The 19,953-nt window shown below is 58.5% G+C and overlaps 2 protein-coding genes across 2 annotated transcripts in view; one reads left to right on the forward strand and one right to left on the reverse strand.

The window, feature by feature from the left end:
* The window catches only part of FAH (fumarylacetoacetate hydrolase), a 46,363-nt gene that overhangs the window by 25,772 nt on the left and 638 nt on the right, over positions 1 to 19,953 (forward strand). The window lies entirely within an intron of this gene.
* Positions 7,916 to 10,150, reverse strand: CTXND1 (cortexin domain containing 1). Its single transcript, XM_047737113.1, has 2 exons — positions 9,619 to 10,150; positions 7,916 to 8,499 (listed from the first exon to the last, which is right to left on the reverse strand). The coding sequence occupies exon 2, from the start codon at positions 8,438 to 8,440 to the stop codon at positions 8,261 to 8,263; it is 180 nt and encodes a 59-aa protein (XP_047593069.1). The 5' UTR covers positions 8,441 to 8,499; positions 9,619 to 10,150; the 3' UTR covers positions 7,916 to 8,260.

The following is a 19,953-nucleotide window of genomic DNA, read 5'->3' on the forward strand; positions in this document are numbered from 1 at the left end:
TTCGTAACGACACAGAAGTAGTTGCAAAACCATCTGTGGTGTTTGTGGGATTGAAAGCTGGCATGACATCAAGCATAGCAGTTTGCTTGGTTTTCTTAGTTTAATTGAAGCGTCATTAACATACGGGGTTCTGTCAGTTTCGGGTGTAGAGCATAGAGACCCAGCGCTGATCTACCTCCCCCGTGCCCATCACGATGGGGGTCCTCTTGATCCCCGCCTCTGGGCCACCCCGACCCACCCCTCGCGGCCCTCGGACCATCCGTCCGGTCTCCTGTCAAACGGAGCAGTCCCGTCACTGCGCGTGAGCAGAGCTGCGGGGAGAGTTTGGAAAGAGCATGAGAGACCTACAAATTCGTGAGTTCTAAAAATAGTTTTCAATAAAATTTTAAAATTTACAATGTATTGTTCTTGCCTTAATTTCATTAGAACAGCTAATTATTTTGTCATAACCAAGCTTTTGACGTAACTCGGGTTTTACTGACAGATGACACGATGAGGAAGTAAAGTGAATTATACTCAAAGTGTACAAAATGTGAGCAGTCTCACAAAACTCTAGTGTTAAAAGTTGCAAAATTAAATTTATTTTATATGCACTTTTCAGTTTTTTTTTTGATAAGATTAAAAATCTCCCTTAGAATTAAAGGCAAGGTACAAATTATAATTGAAGAACATTAACATCGCATATCAAAGTTATCTAAATCAAGCTGAAATGTTTAAATTTATTTTTAAAAAACTTCGTTAAATCCTTTTACATACTTTCCGTAAAAATAACACAATTTGCCAGCCTAACGTCCGGTGTTTGTCTAGTGGCCACAGGGAATACTTAGTAACACTCTTCGTGTACCATTAGTGTTGTAAAATGTGTCCTGATTGCCAGTGCCGCTGTCCTAACTACGAGGCTAGTCTGTGTCTCCGGAAGCACGAGTCGGACAAAGAGCAGGTAAAGGACGCAGGCGCATCTGGAAAGGCCCCTTGTGTGGGTCTGACGCGGCTGCGTTCGTGCTGGGAGTGTTGACGCAGCCGACCACCGTCTCGCCTTTGCCCACTTTCTCTCTACGGCTGCCCCGCCTCCCTGCGCCCGGGGACAGGCCCCCCTCCCAGGGTGGCCGTGACCCTCCACAGAGCCACGCGGCACTCACGCCGATTTCTTTGGACAGGGTGCAGGGATGGGGACAGGCTGCGCCTGGGGCCTGGCCGGTGTCACTCAAGGGGGGGCATGTGGTGTGCAGGCAGACCCTCGAGGGACAGAGGGGACCCTGTGACCCTCACGTGAATGTGCGCGTACCTGTCTGTTGTGTGCCGGGCCCCCTGGAGCATGCGCCTGGGGACGGGCGCCCTGACCCGGATCGAGGGCAGCCGCCCTGCCCCCCCCGAGCCCCACGTGGTCTGATGTTTTTGTGCAAAGGAGACACTTGTTCTTTCCACACATCCGAGTGGGGGCTGAGACGGGCTCCAGAACGTGCCCTAATCTCTGGCCGGCGGATGATGGTACGGGGTCGGAACTTTGCCCTTGACCGCTAGTTTGTGTGCCAAGCCCGCTCCTCAGTGCGGGCGGCACTGTCTCACCAAGCCCCCTGCTTCGTGGCTGTGAGCTCCACGCCAGGCTCGTCTCCCAGATCCGAGGAGAGCTTGACCAGTCCCGGGATGTCCCCACAGCCCTGCTGAGGGAGCCCCCTTCTCGGGTAACTGCTGCGTGCCGGGGCTGGCTTCTCAGATCGGGCGGGATGAACGGGGGGTAGTGACCAGCCACTTCCCTGTGTGGTCGGGCTACAGGGTTCCCGGTTCCGTGGTCCCTCTGGGCTACGTGTGTCAGGCAAGGAGAGCCCTGTCTCTAGGAGAAAGCAGTACAGCAGCACTCAGCCACGGTGCCCTGGCTTTGGGGCAGCCGGCTGGAGAGAGCGAGAGAGACAGGGAGAGGACAAAACCGCACAAGAGAAGTGCAGGGGGGCAATGAGGACGGCTGCTGCCCTCCTCTTTCCCAAATATTCAGTTAGAAAACCAGTGCCTTGGCTGGGCCAAGCCTCACATCTGTTGTCAGGGAAGAACGCCAAGGGCCGGATGCCGGTGACGCTCTGTTTGCCTCCCCAGATCTCTTCTCCATCCTTCCTTGCCCTGCTGTGCCCCCCGGGCGAGGGGCTGACCTCTGGGGATGACAGCACCCAGGCCCACGGCCTCGGGCTGCTCGCTGAGACGGGGCGGCGGCAGAGGCTCAGGCGGAGAGTGGAATGTGGAAGGGAGAGAAGCTCGGACTCCTTGCCTCCTCACCCCCTCCCTTCCAGGCCGTTTAGGGAGGCCGTCTCCTAGCCGAGGCTCACAGCTCCTGCTGGCAGCAGGGCCGCGCCCCCTGCCCCACCCCCAAGCAAGGGCTGGTGGTGGCTTCTGGTCGCCATCGAACCTGGGTTATTCACCGTCCCTTGCTGGCTCTCTTAAGCCTGTCTACGCTTCTGGAAACGGTCCCTAAACGAAGCCCCCCTCGGGTATCCTTTGCCTACACAAAGGACTGTCTGGGATGACGTCTGCACTTTCCCGGGAGCAGCGCCGAGCGAGGGGTCTGAGGCTCAGGGAGGTGGGACGTTGGAGTGAGGCCATTCCGAGTGACTGCCTGGTTCAGTCACCCCCAAAACCAGCCTCTCCGGGGGGCCCTGAGGCCGATGCCATCACAAAGACATTAGGAAACCATGAGTGAGGGGGCGGGTGCTGGGACAGCTCTCGCTCGGGTCGGGGACAATGGTGAGGGATGAGGTTCCCAGAGGTCAGTGCCACATGATGATGGGGTCCCACGGGCCAGGAGGGGCCACGTGCTGCAGGGAGGGTCTGCGGCCGACAGGGGTACGGTGCGACCTTCTAACCACCCTGGCAGGAGAACCCACGAGCCCAGCTGTGGAAGGTTCTGGAAGAGAGGCTTCAGGGCCGTCCTGGGAGATGCATGTGGAAGCACGTCTTTGGACGGGTCTTGAACAGAGACGCTCATGTGCCAACGGCGTGCCCATCAGAAGACACCCACACTGGGGAAGACTCTAAGTAATCAGCCGCGGAGGTGGGCCCTCCCCTCACCCACCTGGTGCTCGCTCAGTGGCGTAAACACAGCGGCCGCAGCGGACAGATGGGGCCATTTAGGGGCTCAGCAGCGGGGCTGTCCCCCACTAAGCCTCCTCTGTTGCTGTCATTTCTAGACCTGCAACCTGCCGACGAGCGAGGCCCACGTACGGCCCCGATGGGACCCCATTCCCCAGGAACGGGCTGTGGGAACCGGCCAGCCGCTTGGGGGTGGGCTGATGTCCCGGGGACCCCTTCTGTCAGGGAGGGAGGCAGGCGAGCTCCATGTTCCGGCTGCGGACTTGCCGCGCCCATATCCCCAGCACGTGCAGGGTTTCATTCGTCTCGTGTGTCTCAGCAACATGACCTTCCGCTGCAGAGCTCATTTGTGACCGGCGTGCCTCGGGGGGATCTCAGTGTGGTCCCTGGGTCTCCTCTTCCTGACCCGGGGGGCAGAGGAGGGGATGACTGCACAGTCAGACTGATCTGTCCCAAGGGACAGTGGGAAGTGGGGTGCTGCTTTGCAGTGGGGGCGGGGAGCAGGGGGGACTGGTTCTGGAAACCAGAGGTTCCCTGGGGAGCCCCTTGTGACTCATCCCACAAGCCCCGGTGACGCTGATGTTACCCATCCTGAGACCATAGCTGGAGTGACACTGTCCCAGGGCTCCTGTTCTCTCCGAGCAGGGGAGGCCTTGAAACCCTCTTCGTGTTCTTTGTGGGTGGTAGAAACCGGCAGCCCAGTGAAGACAGAACACCAAGAACGGGACATTCCACCAGGGGGAAGTAGTCCAGCAGCCACAGGAATGCTGGAGGGTGGTGGGGATATGGCATGGGTGGGGAGGAACGACGTGGTGGTCATCGAGCTGGGCTGGTGGCCAGCCACAGAAGGGAGGGCGCTGGCGGCCGTGCCGTGTAGGAATTGTTCATTTACTGACCTGGAGCTGGCTCAGCCCAGCTGGGAGCGGGACTGCACCGGCACAGTCCCCCTCCACTAGACACGTGCTGAGTGACAGACCTTGATGTCTGCCCCGTGCAGGGTGCGTATACACTTGTTCTCATCCAGGCGAAGTTCACGGATGCGTACTGAGTGCTAACAGGGCCGGCTTGTCCGGGTTACGTCTGGTTCGCCCCAGAATGCTGACAGCTGAACCACTCTGCCGAGGCTCCCCCAACTACAGGGATCTGTTGTTTTGTCTGATGGGGGACCCAACGTGGTCCCTGCTGGGCTGAGGTCTGGGCGGGAGTTCTGTCCTCTCCCTGTGGCCACAGCCCCCGTGGGTGAGCCCTCTCCCCCTGCCACGGTCCTGCTGGGTCCTGAGAGGCTGCCGTCTCCCACCGTGGGCCACTTTTCCAAGTCGTGTTGTTTCCCTTGAGCCTGCCCAGCCCCTCAGTACCCTTTGGGGACGCCCTCAATGCACAGAACGCTTTGGGCGAACCGTCCCTGTTCTGCTAGGAGGCTAACCGACTCGGGTCCTGAAGAGAAGCTCCGCAGGAGGGAGGGAGGGAGGGCCTCGGCTAGGGGCCATTGAGGACACGAGGATCTGGGGGCAGGCCCGGGGTAAGCGGGGGCCGTCGTCCCCATTGGACGCGGACAACCTGCCTTTGGACAGAATGGCTGGAAATGCTGGTGGGGACCCGGGGAGGGCGCCTCTCAGCAGACAGGACCGGAGAAGCCCGTGCAGAGTCCGTGCACCTCGTCCGCCTTCCCAGGTGGCCGGGCCACTCTTCAACAGGAGACCGTGGGACGCGGAACCCCAGCTGTGGACACAGCGGCCATGGAGTTCTCTCTGGCTGGCGTTTGGAAGCATCCTCGGGAGCTGGCCCCTGGAGTTCGGGGACGGTGTCATGGGCGAGGGAGACCTGGGCCTTTTCAGTTCGACAAAACCTTAGTCAACATTTGAGCAACTAGTTGGAAAAAATAAGAGATGGTGGGAATTGATACTCCAGGCTGGTGGGGCGCGTGTCCTGTTTCTCCCATCGGCCTGTCTGGGGGGCATTCTCGGGGGCCATCCTCGACTGCCGGCCTGCGTGGGCTGCCCACCTGTCCCTTTCCAGGCTGCATTCTCTCCCACGGCCCGGCGCCCAGATGCTGTTGTCCCCAGATGCCACCGCTGCAGAAGGGACAGGGAGCTGACTCTCCTGAGGGTCTGGAGGGAGCCGGGGGGCTGAGCCGAGCACAGTGCGGACGGCAGCCCGGAGTGGCCACCGGACACCACCGTCTGGAATGTCCTCCGTCCTTTCTCTGCAGCAGGGACTTTCTGGTCGTCTTTTCCCTGAAGACTTGGACTGTGGCCAACCTTGCAGACCATTCTCGCTGAATCCTTCCACTTCTTCTCTGCCAGCTTCCAGTCTTCAAAAATTCTGTTCATTTCTTTTGCTGGACAGTTTCTCCCTCCATCCACAGCCCCGCACCACACCTGGCCAGCGAGGAACTAGAGCAGAAGCCCACCCCTCCATCCCGAGCCCTGGAGAGCTGCCACAGAAGCTCCCCACGCCCTTTCATAGGATCAGATGCTACGTGTGTCTTAGGCCGATGGGCTGGGGTGTAAGTGTCTCCTCCCCACCGTCTGAGCCCACACCCAGCATCCGTCCCATCTGTCTCCATCCTTCTTTGGTCTCGTGGTGCACGTGCAATGGGGAGGACGAAAGCCACCGAGTACTTAATCACGGGAGTGTGCAGAACTGCACATCCCGTAGCCGCTCAGATGCCCAACAGCCAGGTGTGCCAGAAGCACGCACACGACGTGATGCCAGAAGGGACTGTGGTGCTCAGTGATGTCACCGATGACGTTTATAAAAAATATCTCTTGCATTTGGACAAGGATTAGAAGGGAGCGCATGCGTACACAGTGGAAATCCCTGTTCCGCTAGAGGCTCGGGTGGGGGGGTGATTTTTTTTATTTTTCATCTTTTCTGAAATGTTATTTCCCCTTGTCACCAAAAAGAAAAAAAAAGTCCAGAGAAATATCAGCAAATCTAAGTGTGGAAAAGAATGAAGTGGGAGCCTGGGACCCCCAGAGCCGTGGTTCTCAAACTCACCCACCGCTTGGTGGCTCTCCACAGCAGCTTCCCTGGGCGCCGTCCCCAGAGACCGGGACCCTGGAGGTCGGGATGGGGCCCAGGATCCTGGATTTGCAGCGAACTCCTCACCACTGCCAATGTGACCCTAGGGCACGTCCTTCCCTCCAGAGAACCCCAGAGTATCTCCAGGAGAGGTCTCCCCTCCCGTTCTTGGGATCTGTCACTAACGGACCTCGAGCTGCTACTGATTCCCACGGTAACCCACACCGCTGGGTTTTCACAGCAGTACTGGGGGTCTCTGAGGTAGGCTGCAGAGCCAAGGCTGCTGCTGGGCCTGAGGCGATGCCCAGGGTCCTTGCTCTAGATCCTTCCTTCCTCCAGAGTCCAGTGCATCACGGTCCGCTGCCCTTGCCAGCGGCCCCTTTGTGCCTCCCACAAAGTGGGTGTGTGCTTGCATGTGCGGGCGGGGGGGACAGCTGGACCCACAGGGCCTGGAATGTGCCTAAACAGCTGTGGCCTTGATCACTTGTAGGGTCACTGAGTGGTGACAGTGCTTTGGAAACCTGTTGTCCCGGTGCCCGGGTTGGGGTGGGACCCAGGGCTGGGACGCCGGGCAGGAAGGGAGCATGGCCCTTCTTCACAGGTGCAGGTCTCTCCTGATGGGGAGGGCAGGTCATGCCTCGGAGGGAGGGGTTCTGGCGTAACTTCATATGGTGTGTGGTTCAACTGATGACAGTGGTGTAAAGGGACAGGCACCCTATCCCTTGAGGTCAGGTGCTAGGAGAGGTTGCTGTGAGTATCCCTCTGACCAGGGGTCCTGGCTGGGAGAGCTGGCCTGGGAAGGGGTCCTGGGAGGTTGAGGAAAGTCCTGGGGTTCTGGGCTCTGCTGGGAGGGGGAGGGGCTCAGACCCCTGGCTTCTCCCAAGGGGTGGAGTCAAGGAAGGACACCGATGTCTCCTTCCTTCCATCCCACAACAACCTAACAACCTTGTGAGGTAGACGTGGTTCCCTCGAGCTATGGAGGAGGGAGCTGGGGCTCAGAGAGGCCAAGTGAGTTATTTGGGGCAGTACAGCGGCATGCAGGGGAGCTGGGACGTGGGACCTGCACTGGGCACCTGTATTCTTGCTCAAGGTCACAGACAGAGGTGATGGGGGAGGAGGGAGAACAGTCACTATCAGCAACCTGTCCCTTGCCCCCACCAGCCCCCTCCTGTCCTTTCGTCCTTTCAGCCACAGGAGCCTCGCACAAAACAAAGAGGGCAAGGCTTCTCCTCCTCCCCCCCCCCACCCCGTGGTGACGTGAGGGGACAGAGACCGACACAGGGGGTGGGACTCGCTCATGGTCACACCGACTTTGGGTGACTGAGGACGAGACCCAGGGCCCCTGGTCCAGGGCTCCCCCCGCAGCGTGTGCGTCCGAGACCGCACCACGTGGAAGAAGGTCGTGTGCGGGGACGTCACAGACCCGACCGAAGCCTGTGGCCAAGGGCGGCACCGATGGAGCCTCCCTGCCCGCTGAGATGACGGGACGTGACGGGACCGGAGAGCGTCCTCGCCCTACGACCAAGTGGTGCCACATCGCGCTATGGTACAAAGGTGACCTTTAAAAAGAGACGCATAAGAAAAGCCTGGGTGAGATGTATCAAAACGGCCGCTTCCAGGAGGTGGGGTTGTGTCCTTTTCTCCCTTTCCTTCCTTTTCTGTATGTTCCCAAATTCCCAAAATGCACATTTCATTTATGACGGGGAAGACAGACCTCTCTATGTCTTAGCTTAAAACACGCAGCTGGGAAGCAGGCCTGTGCCTTTTGCGAGGGTTGGGTGAGGCCCCTTCGGTCCGCCGTCGACGGGACGTCTGTGCTGGGAGCTGCGGCTGTGCTTGTGCTGCTTTGCATTTTAAGGGCAGACGGTGTCCTCAGCGCGAGAGCACTGTTGTGTGATTGAGGGGGTCTGCTCTGGACCCAGTCCCCGAAGGTGCACAGGAGCCGGGGAAGGGGACCCCCCCATCATCCTACAGAGACTCCCCAGCGCGGACTGGCCTCCTGACTCCGGGCCCAGGGCTCTCATCTCCAGGCCAGCCCACAGCGGAGACCCCGTGGTCCCTGACTGTGATGCCCGGAGTTGGGGGAGCATCTCCGCGGGCTGGCTGGCCCGTGGCCCGGGGAAACGGAGGCCCCGCCCCGCCCGCCCGCCCCGCCCGCACCTCAGTCGTCCAGGTGCTGCTCCTCCCAGGTGGAGGTGGGGATGGCGCTGTAGGGGTCCATGATGACCTTGGCACAGCGAATGATCATCACCACGAGGAAGAGGCAGAGGAAGACGAAGCAGGCCAGGGTCAGCCCCTTGTCCACATCCACGTAGACGGGCTCGGGCGTGGGCTCCTCCATGTCGGGGCTGTGGCGGCGGGCTCCTCCGGCTCGGGGTTGACTGGTACCATTTTCCACCCCTGCAGAGAGCCAGGCCGTGGGGAGGCAGGGCCACACCCCCGCCTGGGGTGGGGACACAGGCCGCTGGGGGACAGCGTGGGGCCCAGGCCCTCCTGAGGGACCCTGCCCTGAGTCGGGTGGGACCCCCAGCCAGTGCCTCGGGGGGACGGGGGGTGGGGAGGTGAGGGAGGGGTGCCAGCGGGGGTGGGGCTGGGTGCAGGTGGGGGCCTCCTAGGGATGGAGCTCCCACACTTGGCCTCCACCTGCCCCAGAGCCTCAGGAAGGACGGTATCAGGATGCTTTCAGCTCTGCCAAGCCGCCCCCCGGGTGACGGCAGAGCGCTAACGAGATTCCGTCAGGAGTAGATCCGGGAGACAGCAGAAGCCGGACTGGGGGCGGCGGGTAGGGACGGGCTGTGGAGACACTGCGGTTAGGGAAGGACGGTCTGCATCCCCTCCCCACCGCAGGGACCTCGGGGCCTCCCCGGGGGCGTCTGCTAAGCCCCGTCCAGAGGGTTTGGAAAGCACAGGTGTGAGGGGAAGACGGGTTTGGGCAGCCGCGGGGACCCCATCTCCGTCTGGCAAGGCCTTGCCCCACAGCCCCGGGCGTAAGACCACGTGGTGACCCCACAGACGCCCCTGCGCCTCCCCGCGGAGGGCGGTGACAGAGGCAGGGGCCCGTCCGAGGGGGTGGGGAGGTGGCAGCAATGTGGCCCGCGTGGCCACTGGCCGGCAGGTGGGGAAGGGCTCTGCGCGGAGCGGGAAGCCTCCTGCAGCAGGACGAGGGCCGCTGCCGCCCTCCCCCGCCCGTGACCGTCCTCACCGCCCCCGGATCTTCCCAGCACTGGAGCTGTATCTGTCCCTTCGCATCTGGTTTGTCCTTTCCTCCTCACGGCAGCCCCGGGGGCCAGTCCCCGGGTAACCATGGGCCCATCTTATCAATGGGACAACTGAGGCCCAGACGGGCGTGAGGCATCACCAGCTCCGCAGGCCTCTCCCTCCGCGGGTGGGAGGCCGGTGGGCTCCGTGCCCCCCACCCCGCCTGGGCCCTCAGGAGGACATCGAGGCAAGCCTTGGGTGGGCCGGTCCTGGCATACTCCTCACTCAGATCTCTCCCACCCCTCCCCAGGGGGCACTGACCTGCCGGTGGGAGTGGTCAGCACATCATAAGGGCCACCGGGGGGGGGCTCCCACTCTGGGTCGGGCTGCTCCAGGAGGGTAGGGGAGAGGCCGGATGTCACCGTCGCTAAGAGCCTCCCAGTCAGAGCGCAGGCACCTGTGCAGGAGGCCGCTGAAACGAGACGAAAGACCGAGGCGGTTACTTCCCAAGACACGCAGCCCCAGCCTTGACCGGGCGCAGGAAGAACGGGGCTCCTCCCCAGGCATGGCGGTAGGGCCCGGGCACTTTATTCTTTCCTTCTTTCCTTTACAAACCATAGCGTCTTATTTTTGTAAATATGCATGACATAAACTTTGCCGCCGTCCCTGTTGCTGCCCGCGTCAGCCGCCCTAAGGACATCCACACTGCCGGGCAGCCGTCCCCAGCATCCATCCCCGAGCTCTTGGTCCTGCAAAACTGAAACTCGGTCCCCATTCAATAGTTGAGTCCTGGCCCACCACCTCCTTCCCGCTTCTATGAACTGGACTCCTCTGGGGACGTCATACAAGTGGAATCCTGTGTATCTGTCCCTCGGTGACCGGCTTACTTTGCTGGGCGTGGTGTCCCCTGGGTCCGACCAGGTTGTAGCCGATGTCAGGAGCTCTTCCTGTTCGGGCTGAGTAGTGTTCCCGGGCACGTGTGCGCCACGTTTGGTCTCTCCGTCCGTCCTCGGCTGGACACGTGGGTGGTCTCCACCCCTGGCTGTTGTAGATGGTGCCACCGTGACTGTGACTGTGTAAATACGTCTGTGAGAGCTGCTTCAATCCACCGCCCAATGGCTGGGTCCCTGTTATTCTATTTTTAGTTTTTTGAGGACTAAAATTTTTTTTAAAGATTTTTATCTCTTTGAGAGACAGAACAGGAGCAAGGGGCAGGGCAGAAGGAGAGGGAGAAGCAGGCTCCTTGCTGAGCAGAGAGCCCGATGCAGGACTCGATCCCAGGACCCTGAGATCATGACCTGAGCCGAAGAGGCTTAACCCACTGAGCCACCCAGGTGCCCCAAGGCCTAAATTTAACATTTTTGTACAAATAATACTTGTACACAGTTCAAAATTCAAAAAGCACGAGGAGAAACAGTGGAAGCTTCCTCCAGCCCCGCTCCTCTGGGGGGAGACAGCCCCGGGTCCAAGCGCCTTCCGATCTGAAGGTCTGTTCCGTGCGCACAGAGATCTTTATCTGTTATTTGCACAACTGTGAGTCTGTCACAGAAACTGCACCCCCCATCTTACTTTGCACATACCTGACTTTGGAGATGACTGCCCCTCCACACGACGAGGGTTGCCTGTTTCTTGTTCGCACCCATGTCACGTCTCTTGCCTGGGTGTGTCACAGCACACTTTGCCGTCCTCGTGTCGGTTGGACGTTTAGGCGATTTCTCCTCTGTCGTTTATCAGGCGGTGGTGGAATTCGTGTCGCTCCGCACACGTCTGATGACACCGCAACCTAAATTCTGTCGGGCACAACCGCCCTCCCTGAGGGACCGCCGTTTGAATTCCAACCGGAATTACTCTCTCCACAAGTCTGTGCCTACGTCAGCATCGCCTACTGTCCTACCACCTTGAAAACACAAGTTTTTCAGTTTCTGCCAATTTCGGGGGAAAAGGTGATCCAGAGATATTTTTTCCTGAATCTGAGAAAACGACAGAGTGAACAGACCTAGAGTCGCTCCCCAGCTCTACCATTGTTGACGCTCTGCTGTGTTTATTTCATTTCACCAGGTTGGTCTCTCCGTCCTCACGTCTCGGACGCCGGTCAGAGAAAGAGGCAGGTGTTAGCACGCGTCACTGGAGACCTCTCGGGGTACATGTCAGTAGTTAGGATGCAATACCTGCTTAAAGCTTTCTGAAAAGTGAAACTCACCGACGGCGAGACACTCGGATCTCAAGTGGCATTGCTGGGACCTGGCAAGGGCGTGTGCCTGAGCACGTTCATGTTTCATTTCTGTTCGCGAAGGAAGTTAAACATCTCAAGATCCATTTGTGTTTCCTTTTCGTGAAGGAAGAAGGTCCGTTTACATCTTTTATCTATTTTTCTATTGGATTTGGGGTCTCCTTTCTGGCCTTGGAAGCAGAGGGTTGAGATAAATCTGTTAATTTTACTTGTTCATCTGATTTTTATTTTCTTTTGTTTGTAATTATTTCTTTATCCCTGATTCCTTCTAGTTCTCTCTCTTCCCCCACCAAGTTTTAGTCACTAGAATTAGCTCTCTGAGGGTTTCTTCGTTCTTTTAGATGCGTTTACGTTTCTGTAATTCGAATCGTCAGCGTTCGATACCTTTTGGCCCCCAGCCATTCCAGGTGAAGAAACGAGGGAGCTCACTCTAATTTCCGCCTTTCCCCCCAGTCTTCATTTCCGTCGCTTCCGTCATTTTCCCGCGGTGAGAGCCCATTGCCTCTGTCTGTTGTTTTATCCTCGGTTTTCCCGTTGGACACATTCAGTCCCCACTGGTCCAGCCACTGGGGTTTCCTGCGAGCTCACAGGTTCTCCAGCATGACTTTTGGGAAGGAAGGGCTCGTGGGAGTAATATTCCCTGAGGCCTCACCTGTGGGCTTCTTTGAAGGAAATGGGCCTTTTTCTCGGACTGCCCTGAAGACTTCCTCATCGTCTTCGCTCCCGCTGAGGAGCCTGGGTGTGGGGTGCGGTTCTCTGCGTCTTCCTCCTTGGGTCTCGTTCCCGTCCCATCAGGTTTGGCAGATGTTTGGTTCTTCCCCTCTTCAAACACGCTCCTGTCCCGTTCTCTCCCTTTCCCCTTTCTGGCTCTCCAAATGCACGCAGACCTTCTGGTTGAGTTGATTCGTCTGTTAATCTTTATTTCTGTATTTTTTTCCTTTCCATGCTGTGATCTGAGTGCTTTCCTCTGAAGCGGCTGCCCGCCCAGTGATCTCCTCTTCCGCTCTGTGCAATTAGCTGCTCATCTGTCGATTCAAATTTCCACTTAAATCATACTTCCCAGTTGCATAATTTCCATTGGATCCTTTAAAAAAGTTCCAGCTCTGGGGCGCCTGGGGGGCTCAGTCAGTTAAGCATCTGACTCGTGGTTTCGGCTCAGAGCGGTTTCTCAGGGTCCCGGGATGGAGCCGTGAGTCAGGCTCCCCGCTCAGCACAGTCTGCTCGAGAACTTGTCTCCCGCTCTCCTCCCGCTCACGGCCACTCTCTAAAATAAGTAAATACATCTTAAAATAAAATAAAAAGAACTTTGAAATATCCGTACGTACACACGCACGTGTTGGGGTGAGGGGTTAGCGCCCTGCGCCCTGCTAGTGGAGACCCACTCCTGCAGGTGATTCTGAGTGTGGCGTGTAGTTTCCTTCCTGGCGTCCATGCAGATCCAAGGGTCCCGTGAGCCATACTTTGGAAACACATTCCCCTCGCAGACAAAGAGACTGGAAGGAGGGAGAAGGAGTTTGCTCCGGATCTCAGAGCAACGGCAGAGCCGAGCCTGGGCCACACGGGCCTCGTGGCGCTGGTGTGTCCTGGTTGTCGGTGGCTCTCGGGGAAGGACGAATGTGCCAGACTGTCACAGTGGGACTCAGTCTGGCCTCATGGGCACAGACTCAGAAATCCCAGGCACAGGGGCTGCCCTAAGTTATTACTGATTCCTGCAGAGCCGGTGGAGGTCAGACCTCAGCGAAATTATCACCTGACTGCCCCGTCTGGTCTGGGGCCAGGATTGGGCTCTAGAACCTTGGAACGGGCCCCAGAAGAAGACCGCCAGTGTTTTCTGGATCCTTCCGGCTGGGAGGAATGCCAAGGATGTGGACTCAAAAAAAACAGATTCGCCTTTCCGCCCTCCAGATGGAGAGCTATCATTAACCTTAATTAGCGGCAGGCACAGGGCCGTCCAGCTCTGCTGCAGAGCAAGGACACGACACCCAGGAGAGACTGCGACACAGACTTAGCTGCCGTCCCTGGGGAGGGGCGGGCTTCCCGAGGCCTGCTCGGTGGGGGCTGGGGGTGTCCCAGCATCTCAGAGCTCTCCTGCTGCGGCAACGAGTCTGCTCAAGCTGGGGGCCCCATCGGCCACTTCCTGGGGAGGCTGGAGGCTACCTTGCCTCCGAGTCAGGGATGCTGGCTGGTGAACAACCCTCAGGGAACCCGGCACACTCCCTGGAGCGCAGTTTTAGGGCTGAGGGGTAGCCGATCCGATCCCTGCGGAGAGAAGTCCCGCCCAAAGCCAGAGTCCACACACAGGGCCCGGGAACCAGACTTTGGGGAGAACCGGCCAGAAGGGTGCGCAGATGCAGGACCTGGGTGTCGGTGTGTGTCCTACCCCAGGGCTGGGGGCGGTGCTCAGGTCCCCGCTTTCCGACCTGACGGGTTTCTTTTTTTCTGTCCCTATGTGTGTCCCAGGCTGTGAGGGGTGGCTGAGGCATCAGGATGTCCGCCCGCCTCCCGTAGTTCTGGAGGCTACAAGTCCCGGGTTAACACCCAGCACAGGGTCTCTTCCTGGTGTGCACACGGTCCCCTTCTCACCGTGACCTTGCCTCAGCGTGCGAGCACGCCAGGAGGGAGAGATCGCGCCCTCCTCTTCTTCGTATAAGGTCACCAATCTCAGCAGAGTAAGACCCTATGACCTCATCTGACCTCCTAACAGCCCTCTCTCTGAATACGATCACCCCGGCTCTCGGGGCTTCAACCAATGAACTCGGTGGGGACTCCCCGGGGGAAGGGTCCAAGTCTGACCAGGGGGCACGGCCACTCTGGGGCTAGGGCTGGCCCATCCCTCATGGGCGCACAGCGAATATTGAGACGAGGACCAGAGCTTGGCCGTGGCCCTCCAGATACCACGAGTAAGAAGACGAGGTGACCGAAAAAGCGTGCCGCTTGTTACTGTGGGGCTGGACAACAGGTTGTGAGGACACGGTGAAGTCACTCACAGGACAAAGGCCAGAGCGGGTCCCGAACCCTTGTCGGCTGCAGCTATAAATAGCAGCACAGCCGTTGTGAAACCGCCCGATGCCTGCCCCAGAGGGCGCGTGGGTTAAGTGGACAGCGTTTGCTCGGGACGGAGACGATGGGCAGTGTCTCAGACTCATGCCCGTCACACTGTCCTGTGGGACCGCTCTTGGTGGCCTCACTCTTCATCAGCGCAATTAGCAGCTGGCCAGTGAGCAGAGGTGATTGAGACCGTGACGCCTTCCAGGGCCGGGGAGAGGCAGGGAGGGGATGGCATTCACGGACTGTCGCAGCTGGGACGCGATGTCTTGCGATGCGGAAGTGTCTCTGAGCTTCCCGGAGCAGAGCGGCGGGGGAGCAGCACCGTCCGGGTAACAGTGGAGGCGACCCGTCCACCAAGAGAGGGGCTCGTCGCCACCATGTCTCTGCGCCGTGTCTCCGCACACAGAAAACAGGCTGGTGGGGATAGTCACCATGAACATGTCCCGTCCTTCAGGAACACAGACGGACGACTCTCAGGAAACAGCCTCAGCCTGGGCGGTGGGTGGATGTGGACGCAGCGGGCGAAGCCTTGAGCCACAGGCCGTTCCCAGGCCTGGAAACTGATGGAGTTTTCCTGGTGGAATTTTGGAATTGCTTGGGACTGACGACCCCTTTCTTTCATGTTTTCCTCCTTCGAAGGGGCAAGTGCGTAACTGTTACGCTATGCCTGTCCCTCTGCTGTATTTTTCGAGCAGGTAACATCTTTTTCCCGGTCTCCACAGGCAGAGAGGGATTTTGCCCAGGATGGAACACATGTAGAGGTCACCAGTGCCTAATTTAGACAACTCAGATGGGACTTTGGCCTCCGGGCTGGTGGTACAGAGGAGAGACAGGAACTTTGGAGGCCAGAGAGGGGGTTGGGGGAGGGGAAGAATGACCCCCCCCCCGGGCAAGAAACCCACAGGGAAGCTTTGGAACCTGAGGATGGTATCGTGCAGAGCAAAAGGAGCTTCTCAAGGTGACGGAGTTACAGATCTTGCGATGGGGCCGCGTGCCTGGGTTTTTGGGCCGAGGGCCGTGTGGAACCGCAGCAGCGGTGCTGTGAGCGCCAGGCAGGGGCGCAGCTCGGTGGGGGGGAAGGGGACCACGGGAGCAGCGACGGTGTCCGGAGGCCCGGAGGCCAGAGCGAGCTCTCTCCTGCAGCCACCAGAAGGAAGGGCCTTGCCAACACCGCACTGCTCCCCACTTCCAACCTCCGGGACCGGAGGAGCCCACGCCTCTGGGTTCCAAACCACCTCGGTCTGCGGCCGCCGGGTCCACGGGCAAGGAGAAGCCAGTGTTGACGCTCACGTCCCATCTCTGAAAGGCATCAGGCTGTTTGCTTTCTTTCCCCAGGATCGGAGAAACGGAGACAAACCAACCAAGGGCACGCCAAGAACACGCCGTCTGGCCGGCAGACGGGGAGTGACTCAGTGGCAGACCGGCAGGAAAAGAAGTTTCCTTAAAAGGGATCCAACAGCCCGAATGGGGCGCTGACTCGGGGGCGAGGCGGCAGCAGAGCCGGGGACGGGGGCGGGGACACGGTGCAAAGACGCGGGGAGGTGCTCCACAGGTCAGGCCGAGGCCAGGGCCCTGGTGCTCCACAGCCCGGCTCCCCCCAGCCTGCGGACCGCCGCGCACCAGCAGCCTGAGGTCGGAGCAGCAGCATCGGTGGAGACCCCAGGAGGCACGGCAAGGGGGACCCGGCAAGGCTGCTTCCTGTCCTTACGCAAGAGGATCTGTTCTTGGAGGTGACCTTGGTGAACTTCTGGTCCTCGTAAAATCCCTCTCTGGGAGGAAACACCTTGAACAAGCACCTTCACTTCCGGGAGGCAGGGCACCCACTGGACGGTGCCAGGAAGGGTGCTGGAGGAACGGGCTCCAACAAGAGGAGGGAGCGTCTACACCGCCCTCCGTACCGGAAGGCACGGCAGCGTCAGGAGCAAGCCCGACTCTGGAGATCATGGACGTGGGTTCTGGCCCTGGGTGTGCCGTTTGCTGGCAGAGCAGCCTGACGACCCTCTCCCATCCAGCCCGACACCCGGGCCTGTGAGACGCAGCCACGGACGTGGGTCCTTGGGGGCGTCCTCGGGGCCCCTGAAAGAGCGATCCTCCCCGGGCCCCGTCCTTCCCTTCGACACAGCACACTTGGAGGCTTCCGCCGATGCCTGGCCGGCTCAGAGCCTGCCTCTTCTCCTCTTCTCTTCTCCGATCTCCCCAGGTGTGGACCTGAGGCTGCCCGGACTGAGGTTGCTTGTGGAGCACCCTCTGCGGGTCCACCACTGTGTTCCCCGTCACGTGCTCTGTCTGTGGTTCCCGTGTGCAAACGTGGACGTGGACTCCAGGCCACCTGACGTGTGCTGGGCCAGGGTGAGGCCCCTCGGCTTCCTATGCCCCTTATTCCCTGTCCCAGCCGGGCCTGGGGTCTCGCTGCTTGTCCCCATGGGTGACAACAGACTCTGGTAGCCGCCCCTCGGTGGCCCGGTCTGTGCCTTACACTGTGAGTCCCCCACCCCGCCACGCCAGCCCACGACATCCCAGACCCCTGGGAGGAGGAGGAGGTCCGGGCCTGTCCATATCCCGTGCCACTCAGATGCCCCCACATTTCCAGGCTTCCTGGAAATATTGAAGGGAAACTTGTGTATCCCACAAGTACAGAAACTCCGAGATGAATGCGGGTCAACCACAAGCCCTTCAAGCAAAATACGATTGCTTGGAAAGTCATCTCAGCCACCGTGAAGTGAATCAGAGTGAGGGATTCAGGGGAGGGAGACAGGAGGAGGAGAAGACCAATAAGGCAATCATCTACAGCACAATCGTGACAGATATAAAACAACACAAACGTTAAAAAAAAATCTGAAAGAGAAGTTATGAAAACACAAAGGCTTTAAAAATATAACTTGTAGCTAAAATTCCACAGTATTTCAGTGAAAAGGAGTAGGGTAGCGGTGGAAGGACATCAGAACACGATGTATTTTTTACACCGTTTGGGCAACGTCCGTAAATATTCTTTACTGTTGGTGGGGAAGGAACGGACATGTGTCCGATCACTGAAAGCCGCGCCGGTAGAACGACGCGGAACATCTGAAGAGTGTGACCGAGAAGCCGAGTTAGACCTTTTCACTGCCTTCAGGGAACGCACATGATTTTCACACGCTCACGGGCATTGACGAAAATTGACTTAATATAAATTTACAAGGAAAACCATCTGCGCGCTTTTAAAGGTGGAAATTTTATGGGCTGGATTCTCTGACCACAAGAAATTAAGCAAACGAACCAGCCACAAGCCACTTGAGTTTTTAAAAAAACGCATGAAGAAAAAATAATTGAGTTCATTAAAAAATTAAGCTGCCATTACGGCATATTTACAAAATCATTCTAACGAGAATGCTGTCTCCTGAGAGTTCTGGGGTGAGGTGCGCGGCAGCTGTCCCCTGTCCTCCAGGGCAAACGCGTGCCTTTCACGACTGAGCACAACTAAATACAGTGACGTGGACCCACGGAGTCACTCGCAGCAGCGAGAAAATCCAGAAGACGCGATCCGTAAAATTAAGAGCAAAAATGGATAACGCCTAAGAACGGAAAACCAGCAGAGTTAAAAATAAACCACTAAAAAAAGTTCTCTGGAATAGTCTGAGCTTGGACAAACGCCTGGTGCGTTCATTCCAGGAAGAGAGAGAAAAGGGCACGCACTCATCTTCAGGAGCGAGAAAGGGGACGCGGCCACAGGGAGGAAGGAAATCGATTGAAGACGCCAGGCGGGGCTCCGTGGAATTCCACCGATACATTTTAAAAACCCAAAGCTAAGAAAGTAAATACAAAATTCAATGATATGTTTTCTAGAATGTGAACGGTCACATCGGACCCAGAATGTGACCGGAAGCCTGAACACGGCATCCGGGAAGGTTTGTGGAGAGCGTCGACTTGGCGTGAGCTGGGCTGGTGTCCAGCAGCTGAGCGGGGTCCAGTGCGACCGTCATGGCGAGCCCTGGAGGTCCCCTGGATGGGAGGACCTGCTCCTGGCCAGAGAGCCGGGGGCAGCCCGGCGGCCACCATCACACTCCTCCTTCCCTTGTACGCATTCCTCCTCGCCACGTAGGCAGGGGCCACCAAACGACACATGTCCTGTGGACACTTCTCCAGCTCCAGCTCCAGGACCCTCTCCTTGGCATGTGTTTCCTGTGATTCCGAAGTCCCCAAGGTGCTTATTTATGACCAAGGGGGCAGCCGGTGGACACAGAGAGTCTACTCCAGTGTCCGTGGCAACCGTTCCCCTTGGTGTCATTCAGGGGACTTTCCCTGCATTCCCCAGTGCTCTGCCAGGAGTTCCTAGGACCGCCCCCCTCAAACAGGTGGACCATGCCCCGGGGCAGGAGCCGGCCTCTGGGATGACCGGACCGGGACTGACCCGGCTCCCAGAACGTCAGGGTTTGGAGCCACTCCTCTCTCATGAGAACCCAACTCTGGGCAGGGTCCTGTCCCCAAGCCTAATGCCCTTGTCCCTGTGAGGCTTTTACTTCAGGGGCTTCGTTCCTCCTTCCTTCCTCTGGGCATCATTTAGGGAAACCGAGATCTACCAAAGCAGGTTTATTGCATCTTACGTGGAGAGGGGTAGACTCCCCATCCGTTTCCCTTCCGGAGGCTCCCGGGCTCCTGGCAAGGACGCCAGCCTCTCCCAGGCATCTCCCCGGGTCTGCTCATCAGCAATCCCTCTCCCAGGAAGAAACGATGATTTCCCCCGTTTCGACTATCCTGCGACAGAACCCACACGACATTTGTAAATGTCTGTCTGTATCATTGGGAAACCGAAGGCTGTACCCGGCTTCCCCTGGGCTGGGGCTCCAGCCAACCGCACAGAGCATATGTCTGCTGTCTTGGCATATGTTAGGCGTGTGGCAAAAAGGGACACTTTCTTTTCATAGTCTTTCCCCCAAATTAGTGCATGTCCCCTTTGCAAGCACACAGATCGATTTCCTGTGTCTGAAGGGTAACGGACCTAAGCCCGCAGTTCTGAGAGCCAGGGAGGAGGGAGCAGAGGTCTTTTCCGAAGAATGCACTTTGTTTCTTCCCAGCCACGATGGACACGCTCACATTCCCTTTCTGCCAGCTCGCACGTGTCCTCCGACGGGGTGAGGGGCGCTGACGGCAGACCCCTCCCTCACTGGAGCCTGGGCTTGGATCTTCCGTCTTCATACGGAATCAGAAGCGAGGGTTTCAGAGGTCACTCAGTCCGGAGGCTGTATTCAGAATTAGGAAGCCTGAAGCTCAGGGAGGCAAGTGGGATCCAGGGTCCTCGTAGGAGACCCGAGCCCTGGACTTGTGGAGGCAGCGAGGGCCTTGACGTCATCGTGCTACCTCCGACTGGGCTCTCTGGTGTCCTTGAGCTGCTTCCAGTGGCA

Source organism: Lutra lutra, chromosome 7 (assembly GCF_902655055.1).
Source record: "Lutra lutra chromosome 7, mLutLut1.2, whole genome shotgun sequence".
NCBI lineage: Eukaryota > Metazoa > Chordata > Mammalia > Carnivora > Mustelidae > Lutra > Lutra lutra.